This window comes from Panthera onca, chromosome F1, assembly GCF_046562875.1.
Source record: "Panthera onca isolate mPanOnc1 chromosome F1, mPanOnc1 haplotype 2, whole genome shotgun sequence".
Taxonomy (NCBI): domain Eukaryota; kingdom Metazoa; phylum Chordata; class Mammalia; order Carnivora; family Felidae; genus Panthera; species Panthera onca.
Window position 1 is genome coordinate 22937749 of NC_138355.1, and position 13384 is coordinate 22951132.

The window sequence follows — 13384 nt, forward strand, 5'->3', positions numbered from 1 at the left end:
TTAGGGCCCGATGTGGGGCTCGAACTCATGAAATGTGAGATCATGACCTGAGCTGAAACTGAGGATCAAACGCTCAACCAACTGAGCCACCCAGGCACCCCTAGACAACTGATTTACTTCTGGACCCTTGTATTATTTATTTGGCTCTTTTCTTGGAGAGTAAAAAATAATTCTTAAAGTTTATCAATGATTCATTAATATTAGTATTGTTTCCCTAAACTAGATATAGCCTCAAAGAACTCACTAAACAGAATATTAATGGTATAAATTTAGAGGTGGGCCAACTTTTATGTGGAATATTTGACATTGATGACTTAGTTTTAAATTTAGCTGCTCTTTTTTAATATAATTTATTGTCAACTTGGCTAACATACAGTGTATATAGTGTGCTCTTGGTTTTGGGGGTAGATTCCCGTGATTCAACACTTACGTAAAACACTCAGTGCTCATCCCAACAAGTGCCCTCTTCAATGCCCATCACCCATTTTCCCCTCTCTCCCACCTCCCAACTGTCAGATTGTTCTCTGTATTTAAGAGTCTCTTATGGCTTGCCTCCCACCCTCTCTGTTTGAAACTATTTTTTTCCCCTTCCCTTCCCCCATGGTCTTCCGTTAAGTTTCTCAAGTTCCACATATGAGTGAAAACATATGATATCTGTCTTTCTCTGACTGACTTACCTCACTTAACATAATACTCTCCAGTTCAATCCATGTTGCTGCAAATGGCAGGATTTCATTCTTTCTCATTGCCAAGTAGTATTCCATTGTACAGCTAAACCACGTCGTCTTTATCCTTTCATCAGTTGATGGATATTTAGGCTCTTTCCAGAATTTGGCTACTGTTGAAAGCACTGCTATAAACATTGGGGTACATATGCCCCTATGCATCAGCACTCCTGTATCCTTCAGGTAAATTCCTAGCAGTGCTATTGCTGGGTCATAGGGTAGATCTATTTTCATTTTTTAAGGAACCTCCACACTGTTTTCCAGAGCGGCTGCACCAGTTTGTATTCCCACCAACAGTGCAAGAGGGTTCCCGTTTCTCCACATCCTCGCCAGCATCTGTTGTTGCCTGAGTTGTTAATGTTAGCCATTCGGACGGGTGTGAAGTGGTATCTCAGTGTGGTTTTGATTTGTATTTCCCTGATGATAAGTGATGTTGGGCATCTTTTCATGTGTCTGTTGGCCATCTAGATGTTTTCTTTAGAAAAGTGTCTATTCGTGTCTTCTGCCCATTTCTTCACTGGATTATTTGTTTTTCGGGTGTTGAGTTTGGTAAATTCTTTATAGATTTTGGATATTAACCCTTTATCCGATATGTCATTTGCAGATATCTTTTCCCATTCCATCGGTTGCCTTTTAGTTTTGTTGATTGTTTCCTTTGCAGTGCAGAAGCTTTTTATCTTGATGAGGTCCCAGTAGTTCATTTTTGCTTTTATTTCCCTTGCCTTTGGAAACGTGTCAAGCAAGAAATTGCTGCAGCTGAGGTCAAAGTGGTTGTTGCCTGTTTTCTCCTCTAGTGTTTTGATGGTTTCCTGTCTCACATTTAGCTCTTTCGTCCATTTTGAGTTTATTTTTGTGTATGGTATAAGAAAGTGGTCTAGTTTCATTCTTCTGCATGTTGCTATCCAGTTCTCCCAGCACCATTTGCTAATGACTGTCTTTTTCCCATTCGATACTCTTTCCTGTTTTGTCAAAAATTAGTTGGCCACCCATTTGTGGGTCCAATTCTGGGTTCTCTATTCCATTGGTCTATGTGTCTGGTTTTGTGCCAATACCATACTATCTGGATGATTACAGCTTTGTAGTAGAGTAAATTTAGGTGTTCTTTAAATGAGGTAAATTGTGTGGAAGCACATAGTATAGGGGACATTGAGAACATGTCACATACAAATCTTGCGAGAATTTATCAATATTTTTGGGTGTTTTCACTTTATGAAAAATTATTTTTAAATTGCATGTCTAGAGCCCCTACTAAGTGCCATGCACCATATTGGATACTTTTCTATTCATGCATTATTTCTGATCCTCACCACAGGTCTGTAAGGGTGGGAGTTATTGACGCCATTTTATTAACAAGGCAGCTGAAACTCAGACTTTTAGTTAAATGACTTCTCAAGGCTCCCCAGTAATTAAGTGATTTGACCTTAGGTCTGTCTGATTCCAAAGCCTTTACTTTTTCCATCTACTAATTTCCTATTCTCCAAACATTTTCTTCCAAATAATCATTTCCCATCCTCTATTATAGCTACTTTTTAAATCTTCACTTGCCTCACTACTTACCCTTTTGATAGAAAATACTCCTCATGATGCTACTGCTAATTAATTTTGCAGAAGTTTTTGTTCATGTCCATGAAATCTATTATAACTAGCCTGAACTTTGAATGATATGAGCAGATTTGAAAGGATCTTTGCAAGATCTCCTTTGTCATAAAGACCTGTAAAAACCCAAGAATAAGGGTGTCTGGGTGGCTCAGTCGGTTGAGTGTCAGACTTTGTCTCTGGTCATGATCTTGCAGTTCATGAGTTTGAGCCCCACATCGAGCTCACTGCTGTCAGTGCCAGGCCCTCTTTGGATCCTCTGTCTGCCTCTCCTTTTGCCCCTCCCCTGCTCACACTCTTTCTCTCTTGAAAATAAACAAACATTAAAAAAAAACAAGAATACATGCTATCATTTCTGATAAATATTTATTGAACATCTGCAATGCTTTGAGAGCTATTTGGTAGGCTGGAGATTCAAACATGAATAGAAGCTGGCCCTGACCTCCAAGGGTATTCATCCTAGAGGTGTGAACGTGAGACAGACATGTGAACAAAGAGCACAGAACATTGTGAAACACAGAACACTAGAACATACACAAGGTATGGTGTATAGTGGAGGATAAACAAGTAAGGAAAGGATTTGTTCGTTCAGGGAATATTGGGCATATCCTATAGAGGATGGGATATGTAAACAGTGCTTCTAAGCTTCTATGAAGAAATGTCTGCTACATTTTTTCTACTATGTTGAATGACTATCCCCTTTACAAGAGGTAAGCCTAGAGACCCTTACTCAAATCTATGTTTGACACCAGCATTAGCACTAACACCTTAGGTGGGTATTCAGTCAAGCGTGGGTTCTTTTTTCTTCTAAAATAATAACAACATTATTCATCCTGGTAGAGCAGCCTTATAACAAATAACGAGTCCCTGCTAATTAAATATATTTGTGGAGCACTTGGGTGGCTCAGTCAGACGTTAAGCCTCTGACTTTGGCTCAGGTCATGATCTCGCGGTCCGTGAGTTCGAGCCCCGCGTCAGCCTCTGTGCTGACATCAGAGCCTGGATCCTGCTTCAGATTCTGTGTCTCCCTCTCTCTCTCTGCCCCCCCACCTCAAAAATAAAGAATTTGTGGTTTCAGGTAAAAGATTTAAAGCTGTATCATTGTTGAAAGTATGATCATTATTATTATTTTTATAAATACCACGATGGTGAGGTTAGCGATTGCAGTTTTTCTGCTTCCAAGATGAGGAAGATAAACATCATATATGGGAGGTGGTAACCCTTGGGGTCTAAAGCAGCAACAATCCTTCATGCCCTCCATGTCAGGTCTCAGAAAGAAATTCCCGTTATACATTTTAGGACAGAAATCCTGAATCCTTTTATTCTGTTCAGGAAGACGCTGTTCATAGTTACACTACCTGTCACCTTCTCTCTTCAAACAGGGGAGTTCATCAAAGCTCTGTACGAGTCCGATGAGAACTGTGAGGTGGAGCCCAGCAGGTGTTCCTCTAGTGAACTGATAGAGCATCAGAGCAACCTGAAAATGTGCTGTGAGCTGGCTTTCTGCAAGATCATCAACTCGTACTGGTGAGCAGGTGTCAGTGCCTCAGCCTCTGCTCGTGGAACTTCAGTTTTTCCATGTAAAGGTCATCACAGTGTCAACTGTAGTACCTCCCACCCAGAGAAAGGACTTAGGGGGAAGATGGAAAGTTTCCCTAATGTAGTCCCCTCTGAAGTCCAAATCTCCACCGTAAGCAGAAGCACCTGTGAACTATCTACACAAATATACTATTTCCCCAGAATAGGAGCACCACGTCCTCTAATTCCCAAAGTATTTCAATGGCTTTCTGAAGTGTTTACCCGTGTTAGACAGTTGTGTTAATGATTTTTGATCATCGCTCCAACCCCTGCGATTGGTGAGATTTTGGAAGTTTTGAAGAACGCTCTTTAGAGAGATTATGGTAAGCTCTTTTAAACCAGATGGTTCAGTCAGGAGCCTCATGCCATTTTCCTACGTTGCAAAACTAAATTTACACTAATCCCTGAGTTTTACGGCTGTGGGTTTCCAGTCTCCATCTGGGCTTCCGTGAATTTTCCACCAACTCGAAGCCATGAATCAGGCAGAATTCTCTCCACTAGGCTCTCCTCTTAGCCTGGCTCTAGAGCAGGTGTGTTGGGCCAGATGGGATCACTTGTGTCTTCTTGGGTTATGGTACTTTTGTATTTAGAGGTTTTGATCTTTTTTCCTTCCCCAGTGTTTTCCCTCGTGAGTTGAAAGAAGTGTTTGCGTCATGGAAGCAGCAGTGCCTGAACCGTGGCAAACAGGACATCAGCGAGCGGCTCATCAGTGCCTCGTTATTTCTGCGTTTTCTGTGCCCAGCCATTATGTCTCCCAGTCTTTTCAACCTGATGCAAGAGTATCCTGATGACCGCACGTCTCGGACTCTGACTCTAATTGCCAAGGTCATTCAGAACCTGGCTAACTTTGCCAAGTAGGTGTCACTGCTATAAGCACTTTTAAAAACATTGTTTAAAAAAAATACGTGACACCTAAAATTTGGATGGGGGTGGGGAGCCTCATCACTCGTATTACAAGATTTTCGTTATGGTGGTATTCAACATAGAAGAAAGAAGAAACAGCTTAATATTCACTTTACAGAGGAATGGTTCAGTAACCTATGGTACATGCATTCAGTAGAATATTTGCAGCCACTACAGTGTTCACCAAAAATGTCCAATAATATGGAAAATGATGCAGATACAATTATACTATATGGAAAGTGCTATTCAAAACTTTAGCAAAAAAGAAAAAGGATACTAGAAGATACATATGCTGTTATTCCAGAAATATGTTAATACAAAAACTAAAGTATAAAACGTTAGGAGAAACCATCTGACAAATTCAGTGGTTACATTATCTAAGACAATTGGCCTGGCCCCTTCAAAGAAAAAAGTCAATGTCATGAAAAATTGAAAAGATCGAGAGGGACTATTCTAGATTTTAAAAGACTGCAATGCTTGAATCTTAACTGGATCTGAACTGGGAAAAAAAAATCTATAAGTCATTTTGGGGACAATTAAATGTGGACTATATATAAGATGATTTAAAAGTTTTAGCGTGATAATAGCATTGGTTTATGTAAGAGATGTTCCTTATTCTGAAGAAATGAGTGCTAATGTATTTAGAGTTTATGTCTGCAACTTAGTTTAAAATGGTTCAGCAAAAAAAAAAAAAAAAAAAAAAGTATGTAGAGAGAAAGTGAAAGCAAACTTGGCAAAATGTTCGCAGTGGGTTAATGTAGAGGAATGGCATATGGTTGTTTGTTGTATATTCTTTCAACTTTTATATAGGTTTAAAATTTTTTTTAAAGGGAGTTAGAAAACCATTGGGGAGGAAATGCACTCACATGTAAACAGCAGCTATGTTTGGGTGGTAGAGTGTGTCCACTCACACTCTTTTCTTGCCACTTTTCATTGTTTCCAAAAAAGACAAGATTCTCTATTAGCAGCGTATTGAAGGAAGAAAGTGGAACTTCAATGAGACAGATTGTTTTCTAGTGTAAATATTGGCCTTTTGGAAGTGTACTATTTTAACTTTGTGTACCCTATATTTACAGCAGCACAGAAATAGACATATTTACCCATATTTGAGCTAATTCTGCTAAAAATTACTTCTAGCTTATTTTGAAAGAAATTTTCTGGGCTGAAGATACCTAGAATTTAGATGGGCAAAGAAGAGAGGTTCTTCTCTAGCAAAAATAAATAGCATGCAGTGCACACAGGCTTGGAGAAGCGGCATATATTCAGGAGACTCTGAAGAAGCTAGCAATATCGAAGGTTTGTACCGATGAGCATGTGGTAGGCAAACGAAGGTTATTTACAGAGAGCTCTAGATACCAGAAAAAAGAGAGTTAGCTTTCGCCAACAGAGACTAGAAGGCTATGCAAAGTATTTGATTGTTACATCAGTATTAGGAAAGTATGTTTTAGCATTTATCACTTAGCAGATTATAAATTAGTCACTTACCTCCCCAAAATAAAAATAAAAAATTTAAAGCTCAGTGTAAAGTCAACTCAGACATCTCTTTTCCTGAATATGTCCTTTCTCATTTTCTCTCCCTCTACTTCAGATTTGGTAACAAAGAAGAATACATGGCATTCATGAATGATTTTTTAGAACATGAATGGGGTGGAATGAAGCGCTTTCTTTTGGAGATCTCTAATCCGGACACCATCTCGAACACGCCAGGCTTTGATGGTTACATTGATCTGGGCCGAGAGCTTTCAGTTTTGCATTCCTTACTGTGGGAAGTAGTTTCCCAACTTGATAAGGTAAAGTAGGCTGGAAGCATAATGGGAGATGGGAGATAGAGAACGTTAATGTACCTGGATTCTGGAAAGTATCCACAGAGTGACAGCCTTCACGCTTCCTGCTAGTCGAAAACGACCTTTTGTGCTAGAAGTCTGGGAGTAAATAGCTATCAATTCTGCATCAAATGCGTGCCCTCCAAACCAGGAACTTCTAGAAAGCCATGAGATTTTTCACATATATTTTTAAGAAATTAGCTGAATTAATGGAGTATATATTTCTATAAATACATACATATATGTATATAACATTATATATAGCATGTCTAAAACCTTGCCTGGAAACTAACATCAAATATTGCCATACGCAGGTTTATTCATGTATAAGCAGGATGAGATAAAACCTCATAATAATCCTAACAAAAGTGTGGACTTGGAAAAATATTGAGACTATTATGTTTAAGTGGTTTAACTCATGAGATTTTTTTTTTATTCTGCAAGTCAGAGGGTTCGATGTAACTATTAGTACTACGGAGTTGCATGGGATCTGAAAATCCTGATGTTTTCTTTCTCTACAGATGTGAATTTTAAAAACAGAAAATACTATTTTTCATCTATTTTCTGAGTATAAGCTCAGAATCTTGTTATATACCATATTAGTAACTAAATACATACCATGCCAATCATTTGCTTCCTTCTGGAATTTTTCAAAGAGGAATCGAATTTATAATGGAAAGTAGTCTTAGACTCTGGCTAGGTTTATCACAATAATTATTTATTGATGTTTTTGTTTGCTACAGGTACTTCATAAATAGGTGTGGTGGTATGTTAGAATAACTTCAAAAGCAAAGTTATTTTTTTGTGATAAGAATGTATTTGTTTTCCTCCACTTTCCTATTATCCTTAAAAATGTTGTACCGATAAAATGGGGGAGGGGAGTAAAACCTATTAATAAAGACCGCTTTCCTGAGGCAATGTAAATGGTAGGGTGTCCTACCATTTGTAAAATAGTAAACTCTTATTCTTGAGGGCCCCTTCTTCACTTGTAGGAATACTAGCTAGATTTTGAGTTGCAGCTATGCTGAGGTAAATTCCTTGAATACAAATCATGGCTCAAGAAAGTTGAGCAGGTAAAGGCTATTCTTGAGGTGGCGTTTGAGTGCCCATTCTACCCATTGGAGCAGAGTTGAAGAGACTTGGTTGTTGAGAAGACAAAGGAGACCCAGAGGCAGTCTTGTAGAACTGCCCTAGAGTTGAAGGGTCCCAAAGGACTCCATAAGAATAAGAATTCCCCCAAAGAAAAAAATGATTGAGATGGATAAATCCAATACTAAAAAGTTACTCTTTGTTGAATAACTGCATCGGTGGGATGCGGATACAGTAATCCTGTGAAATAGGCCTGGTTGATTTTGGGCTGAGGTCCTTTCAACAGGCTTTGCTATGTAAACATGCTTTGTCCTTTTTAATCTGTGTTTAGTCCTGGAAACCAGGGGTAAATCTAGACATATCTCACAGAGTTTACCTGCTTTTGCTGTTTAAAAAAAAGATTGTCTTGCTGATGCAAACCCAGTTGACAATAGGTCAGAGTTCCCTAAAGGAAATGGGATAGTAGATGGCAGTATATCATCTGTGTTCCCTGCAGTGCTCCAGACCCCTGAATGCAACACCTTCCTGTATGTTGGCATGCATTTCTTTTCTCACATGATGCCTTTTCTTTGGAAGTTTCATCACACTAGCCGATCCTCTGGTCTCGAAGTCCTTTGGTTAGAAGGTGTTTGGTTCTTCCCCTACCCTCCCCCACCTTGATCTACTAGCCTTCCAAAGATTTAGTTTGCTTTGCATGCCTATTTTAGTTGGAATGGCAATAGTTTGGTTGTTTTGAGCATGTCTTTTAATTTTTATTTGCATAATCCTAATTTCTATTTCCTTTCTTTCCTCGATGTCTGCTGCACCTTGTTTCGCCTCCTCCATTCATCTCGACGCCATGGTTCTGCTGCTCCATAACAATGCATTATGAACCTGCCACTCCCATATGCAAACACCTACCCTTCCCTCCAACCTACACCCCTCCATCAATGGGCATCGTTGTCCCAAAAACAATCCTTGGTGGATGTCGCAATGCTTATTATCCAATTAGGGTGAAAATTCCTTCCTACAGGCGACCGTGGCAAAATTGGGACCTCTCCCTCGAGTTCTTGCTGATATTACCAAGTCTCTGACTAATCCTACACCAATACAACAGCAACTAAGACGCTTCACTGAGCATAACTCCAGTCCAAATGTCAGTGGAAGCCTCTCCTCTGGGCTGCAGAAAATATTCGAAGACCCCACTGACAGGTATGAAACAGAGAATTTAAATAAACCGTTGTCACAGAGAATTTAAATAAACCTTTGTCTCAGAGAGAGGTGATGTTTAGAGACTTGGCAGAAATCTATTTATTTGTTGAATTTATAACTTGAAAGTCATGATCAGTTGGAAAAAACATCTGAGCTGAGATAAATCCAATTGTTTGTCCTAATAATACACAGGATCTAGGATTCTTATTTTCTACAGTGATATTGTAGAGTTATAATATGTTCAGCAAACATTGTTTCAAAATCTAGGTCCGGCTTAATGGAAGATTAAGGGCTTTGAAATTTCTATTTCCATATATTGTAGCACTCAAAACTCTGGAGAACCTCCGTTAAAATCACTTTATGGCTGGCGGTGTCAGCCGGATAGGCAGATACAACGTTGATGCTCACACTGACCCTCTTTTCTGGATTGGCAAGACTTGGGCCTTTAGCAATGACCCTTTGGTTGTACCTCAGCCCTGCTTCCTCCTCTTGAAGGTTTAGACAGAAGCAATTAACTGTGAATCAGAATATTTGGGAGGGTTTAAAGCCTAACTAGGATATGACTAGAATTCTAGCAGAAACTGAAGACAATGATGGAGAGGTAAGCACAGCGTTATTCCCCACCTTTGGAGAGAAACTAAAAATTTTGGATTTTAAAGAATTGTAACGATGAAATCTGGGTTTAGAAACCAATGTAAGTGTCCACATTGGGACTGTGAGCCTTTGGAATGTTCATATGCCTGGGTTGAAAAAAACTGTTTTGAATTTGCCCCAGGAGTGATTAAGGGTCCTCTCCTTTTCCACAGTGATTTGCATAAACTAAAATCTCCAAGCCAGGACAACACTGATAGCTACTTCAGAGGGAAAACATTACTGCTGGTGCAGCAAGCGTCCTCCCAGAGCATGACTTACTCTGAAAAGGATGAGAAGGAAAGTAGCCTTCCTAACGGTCGGAGCATCTCCCTCATGGACCTTCAGGACACTCACGCTGCTCAGGTGGAGCATGCACCTGTCATGCTCGATGTGCCTATGCGCTTAACTGGAAGCCAGCTTTCCATAACCCAGGTGGCCAGCATCAAACAACTTCGGGAAACCCAGAGCACTCCCCAGAGCGCACCCCAAGTGAGAAGGCCCCTGCACCCGGCCTTGAACCAGCCAGGCAGCCTCCAGCCCTTGTCATTCCAGAACCCTGTCTATCACCTCAATAACCCAATTCCGGCAATGCCAAAGGCCTCTGTGGATTCCAGTTTGGAGAACCTAAGCACTGCCAGTTCCAGAAGCCAAAGTAACAGTGAGGATTTCAAACTCAGCGGGCCCAGCAATAGCAGCATGGAAGATTTTACCAAACGCAGCACCCAGAGCGAGGATTTCTCCAGGCGGCATACTGTGCCAGACAGACACATACCTCTTGCTCTGCCACGGCAGAATAGTACCGGGCAGGCCCAGATCCGGAAAATGGACCAGGCTGGGTTAGGTGCCCGAGCCAAAGCCCCGCCATCCCTGCCACATAGTGCTTCCTTACGTAGCACGGGGAGCATGTCGGTGGCCTCTGCAGCCCTCATGGCCGAACCTGTGCAGAATGGGAGCCGGTCCCGGCAGCAGTCTTCCTCCTCCAGAGAGAGCCCTGTTCCCAAAGTGAGAGCGATCCAGAGACAACAAACACAGCAGGTAGGGGGGAGAGCTGGAGGGGTGTGGCTTCCACTTATCCAACTGTTTCCCTGGTTCTTTGTATATAAATCATTAGGAAATCCAATTTCTAGCAACGTTTCCACTTAAAAATATGTTCTGCAACTTTTTTTTAGTGCTTGTTTATTTATCTTGAAAGAGAATGTGTGTGTGTGTGTGCGCGCGCGCCGCGCGCGCGCATGCATACAAAAAGGACCAGAGAAGGAGAGAGAGAATCCCAAGCAGGCTCTGTACCATAAGTGTGGAGTCCTGATGTAGGGCTTGAACTCACGAACCATGAGATCATGACCTGAGCCGGTGTCAGACCCTTAACCGACTGAGCCACCCAGGAGCCCCGTTTTCTCCAACTTTTAGATGGAGAGAGGAAATGCAAGGTCTGGGAGGCTTCTGCTTAGGTGAGGCTGCAGAAAGTAGCTTGACTCATTACCCTCAGGAGACTATCAACCACACAAAGAGCTTTTCCTTCCCTTCGAGCAGCTGAGCCACTACCTATGTGTGCACTGGGAACAGATCGGTGTTGCATGAATAATTAGAACACATACACTGTGAAACCTATAGGCCAGATGAACCATAATATATTTTGGGAATCCGGACCCTGAATCCTCAATTTTTTTCCCCTACAGTTTCCAGAATAAACTTTCGCGTTCCGAGTCAAACATTTAATGTAACTGCTCTCTATTCCATCCCCCACCTCCCTCTGGAAATTATAAGTCCCCTGTGCCTTTTCCTGGAAATGACTAGAAAAATAAACAACTGAGCACCTATAAAGACAAGGTAAAGGAGACAGGTAAAAAGATAGAAACACAGGCGGTTGACAGTGCTGTAAACATTTCCGAATCCCTTCTATTTCTATTTGCATGGGTAAGCCCAGCTAGTGTCACACCCAGTCTTAAGACTCCTGGACTTCTTTCTTGACAAATAAAAAGTTTTCCCGAGAATTTGATCACTCGTGTCTTCCCTACCGAATACATTTTCAGGCACCGATACATATTTTGCTTTTTGAAACAAACTAATAACCTGAGGAAATCATGTGTAGGTATATATTTAATCTTTCATCTAAAAAAGATTTTTCAACTTTGTATTTGCTGACCTTTCTTTGAAACCTGATCATACTATATGAGTACTAGGGAGCTTTGTGATTGGAAGAGTTCTATGCCACATCCTTTTGTCAGCGAGACCACTGGTCAGAGGAGACTGCCATAAAACCCCAATGTATCTTTTTAATATATTTGGTCTTTATAGGTAGGCATTTACCGATTTGGCTGTTTCTGCCACTACTCTGCTGTGATCAGAGCCCTTGCCCCTAGCTTGATCGTTACTGTTTAAAAAAAATAACAAAATTAGAACATTGACAGAATCCTGGGATACAGAGGTAAAGGCAGAGTTGAAAAGTACGACTAACTTAAGTTGCTTCCCGCAGCCAGCTTCCTAGGCAGAGCCTCCCGGTAGGTCCTTCTTTCCAGAGAAATAAAGTTTTCCTTCAGTCTTAAATTTTTCATTTTTATTTGGCTTATATTTCCCCAAATTTCACCAACTCGTTTGATTTAATAAGCATTTTCATCTAAAGAGAAGGAAAGAAGAGTAGATACAATGAAAATGCTTATGCGTCGCTATATCTTTCATAAGTATGTCAAATTGTGTCATATATATTCTCTTAATCTGTTTGTTGGAAGGCAGTCCTTCTTACCTTATTGTGGTCTTATCCACATGTTGCTTTTATGCTAGCTTCTAGTTGAGGCCAACCACTTTCAGAGAAATGAAGTGTTTACTGAGAGGAGAAAAGAAAGATAAGGAATTTTGGAGATGGAGTGCTGGGTGGAGGCAGACATCCACTCAGGGGTCTAAATGCAGCATGGGGGCCCTGAACATGAGAAGAATCTCAGATTGGCAGAGAGGGACAGGACAACGGAAAGGGCCCTCCAACCTGCTTTTCAAAAGCTGGCTCGGGCCCAGCCCTGGACAGAAAAAAGGAATGCTAACCCCTTCCCCTATTTGATATAGTCCTCAGTTGTCAGGGTGTGTGACTCAGACTGATGGTTTATAAATATTTTAAATTAAATAGCCTTCTGAGTGATCATCTGGAACCAGGTATCATTTATAATGCTCAGGTATAAGAAAATGTAGCACCTGTCACACAAGCAGTTAGTACAGTTTCTCTGGGTGAAGAGAAGGCTGTCTTGGGTAGATGGGAGGTAGGAAATGGATATGGTCTCCCAACAACCAACTTAAAAACGTTTTGTGCCACAGCCATGAATGAACTGGGGTATGCCTGTGTTATATTGGCACATGAGGCACAGACACCATGAAGTGGCCTCACACGGCTTTAAATATTCACCTCTGTTTATGCCTTCGCTGGTAGTGCCACCATCGTATCAGTTAAAGCATAAATCACCCTATTTTTATTGCTCAAGTTTCTGGTTTTTCTACACTCGCTCTTTCTATGCAGATGGTTTATTCTTTCAAACTTATGTTGTTATTTTCTATTCCTTATCTTTCTGTTTCTTGCTTTTCTCCTCTCCCGTGAAGCCTCTGAATTTCTACATAATCAGCGCATTTTTGGCAAATTCCTTTACATATTGTAATTGCAAATTGTGTTGGGGAATTCTTCTCTCCCAAAAACTAGAGGATCTCTTTGTGGGGATTGTTCTGTAGGCGTGTGTAATTATCAGCGGCTTTGTCCCATGCAAATTCCATCTGTATCTTAGCACAAAGGAGCGGCCATTGTTGGCAGGCTTACTAGCTTTGGTCTTCTCCATGTACGTACTGAGTAGGAAGGAAACAAAATCCTAGTGA

The 13384-nt window shown here is 40.8% G+C and overlaps 1 protein-coding gene across 15 annotated transcripts in view; it reads left to right on the forward strand.

Moving 5' to 3' along the window:
• The window catches only part of RASAL2 (RAS protein activator like 2), a 357105-nt gene that overhangs the window by 323227 nt on the left and 20494 nt on the right, over positions 1 to 13384 (forward strand). For 11 of the 15 annotated variants that reach the window (XM_060643615.3, XM_060643616.3, XM_078440819.2 and 8 more), the window contains 5 exons: positions 3704 to 3848; positions 4517 to 4753; positions 6391 to 6592; positions 8706 to 8905; positions 9712 to 10573. In XM_060643615.3, coding sequence (XP_060499598.1) covers positions 3704 to 3848; positions 4517 to 4753; positions 6391 to 6592; positions 8706 to 8905; positions 9712 to 10573 — 1646 coding nt within the window. The remainder of the gene's footprint in view (positions 1 to 3703; positions 3849 to 4516; positions 4754 to 6390; positions 6593 to 8705; positions 8906 to 9711; positions 10574 to 13384) is intronic. The other 4 variants (XM_078440820.2, XM_060643617.3, XM_060643611.3 and 1 more) reach the window with 1 other exon arrangement.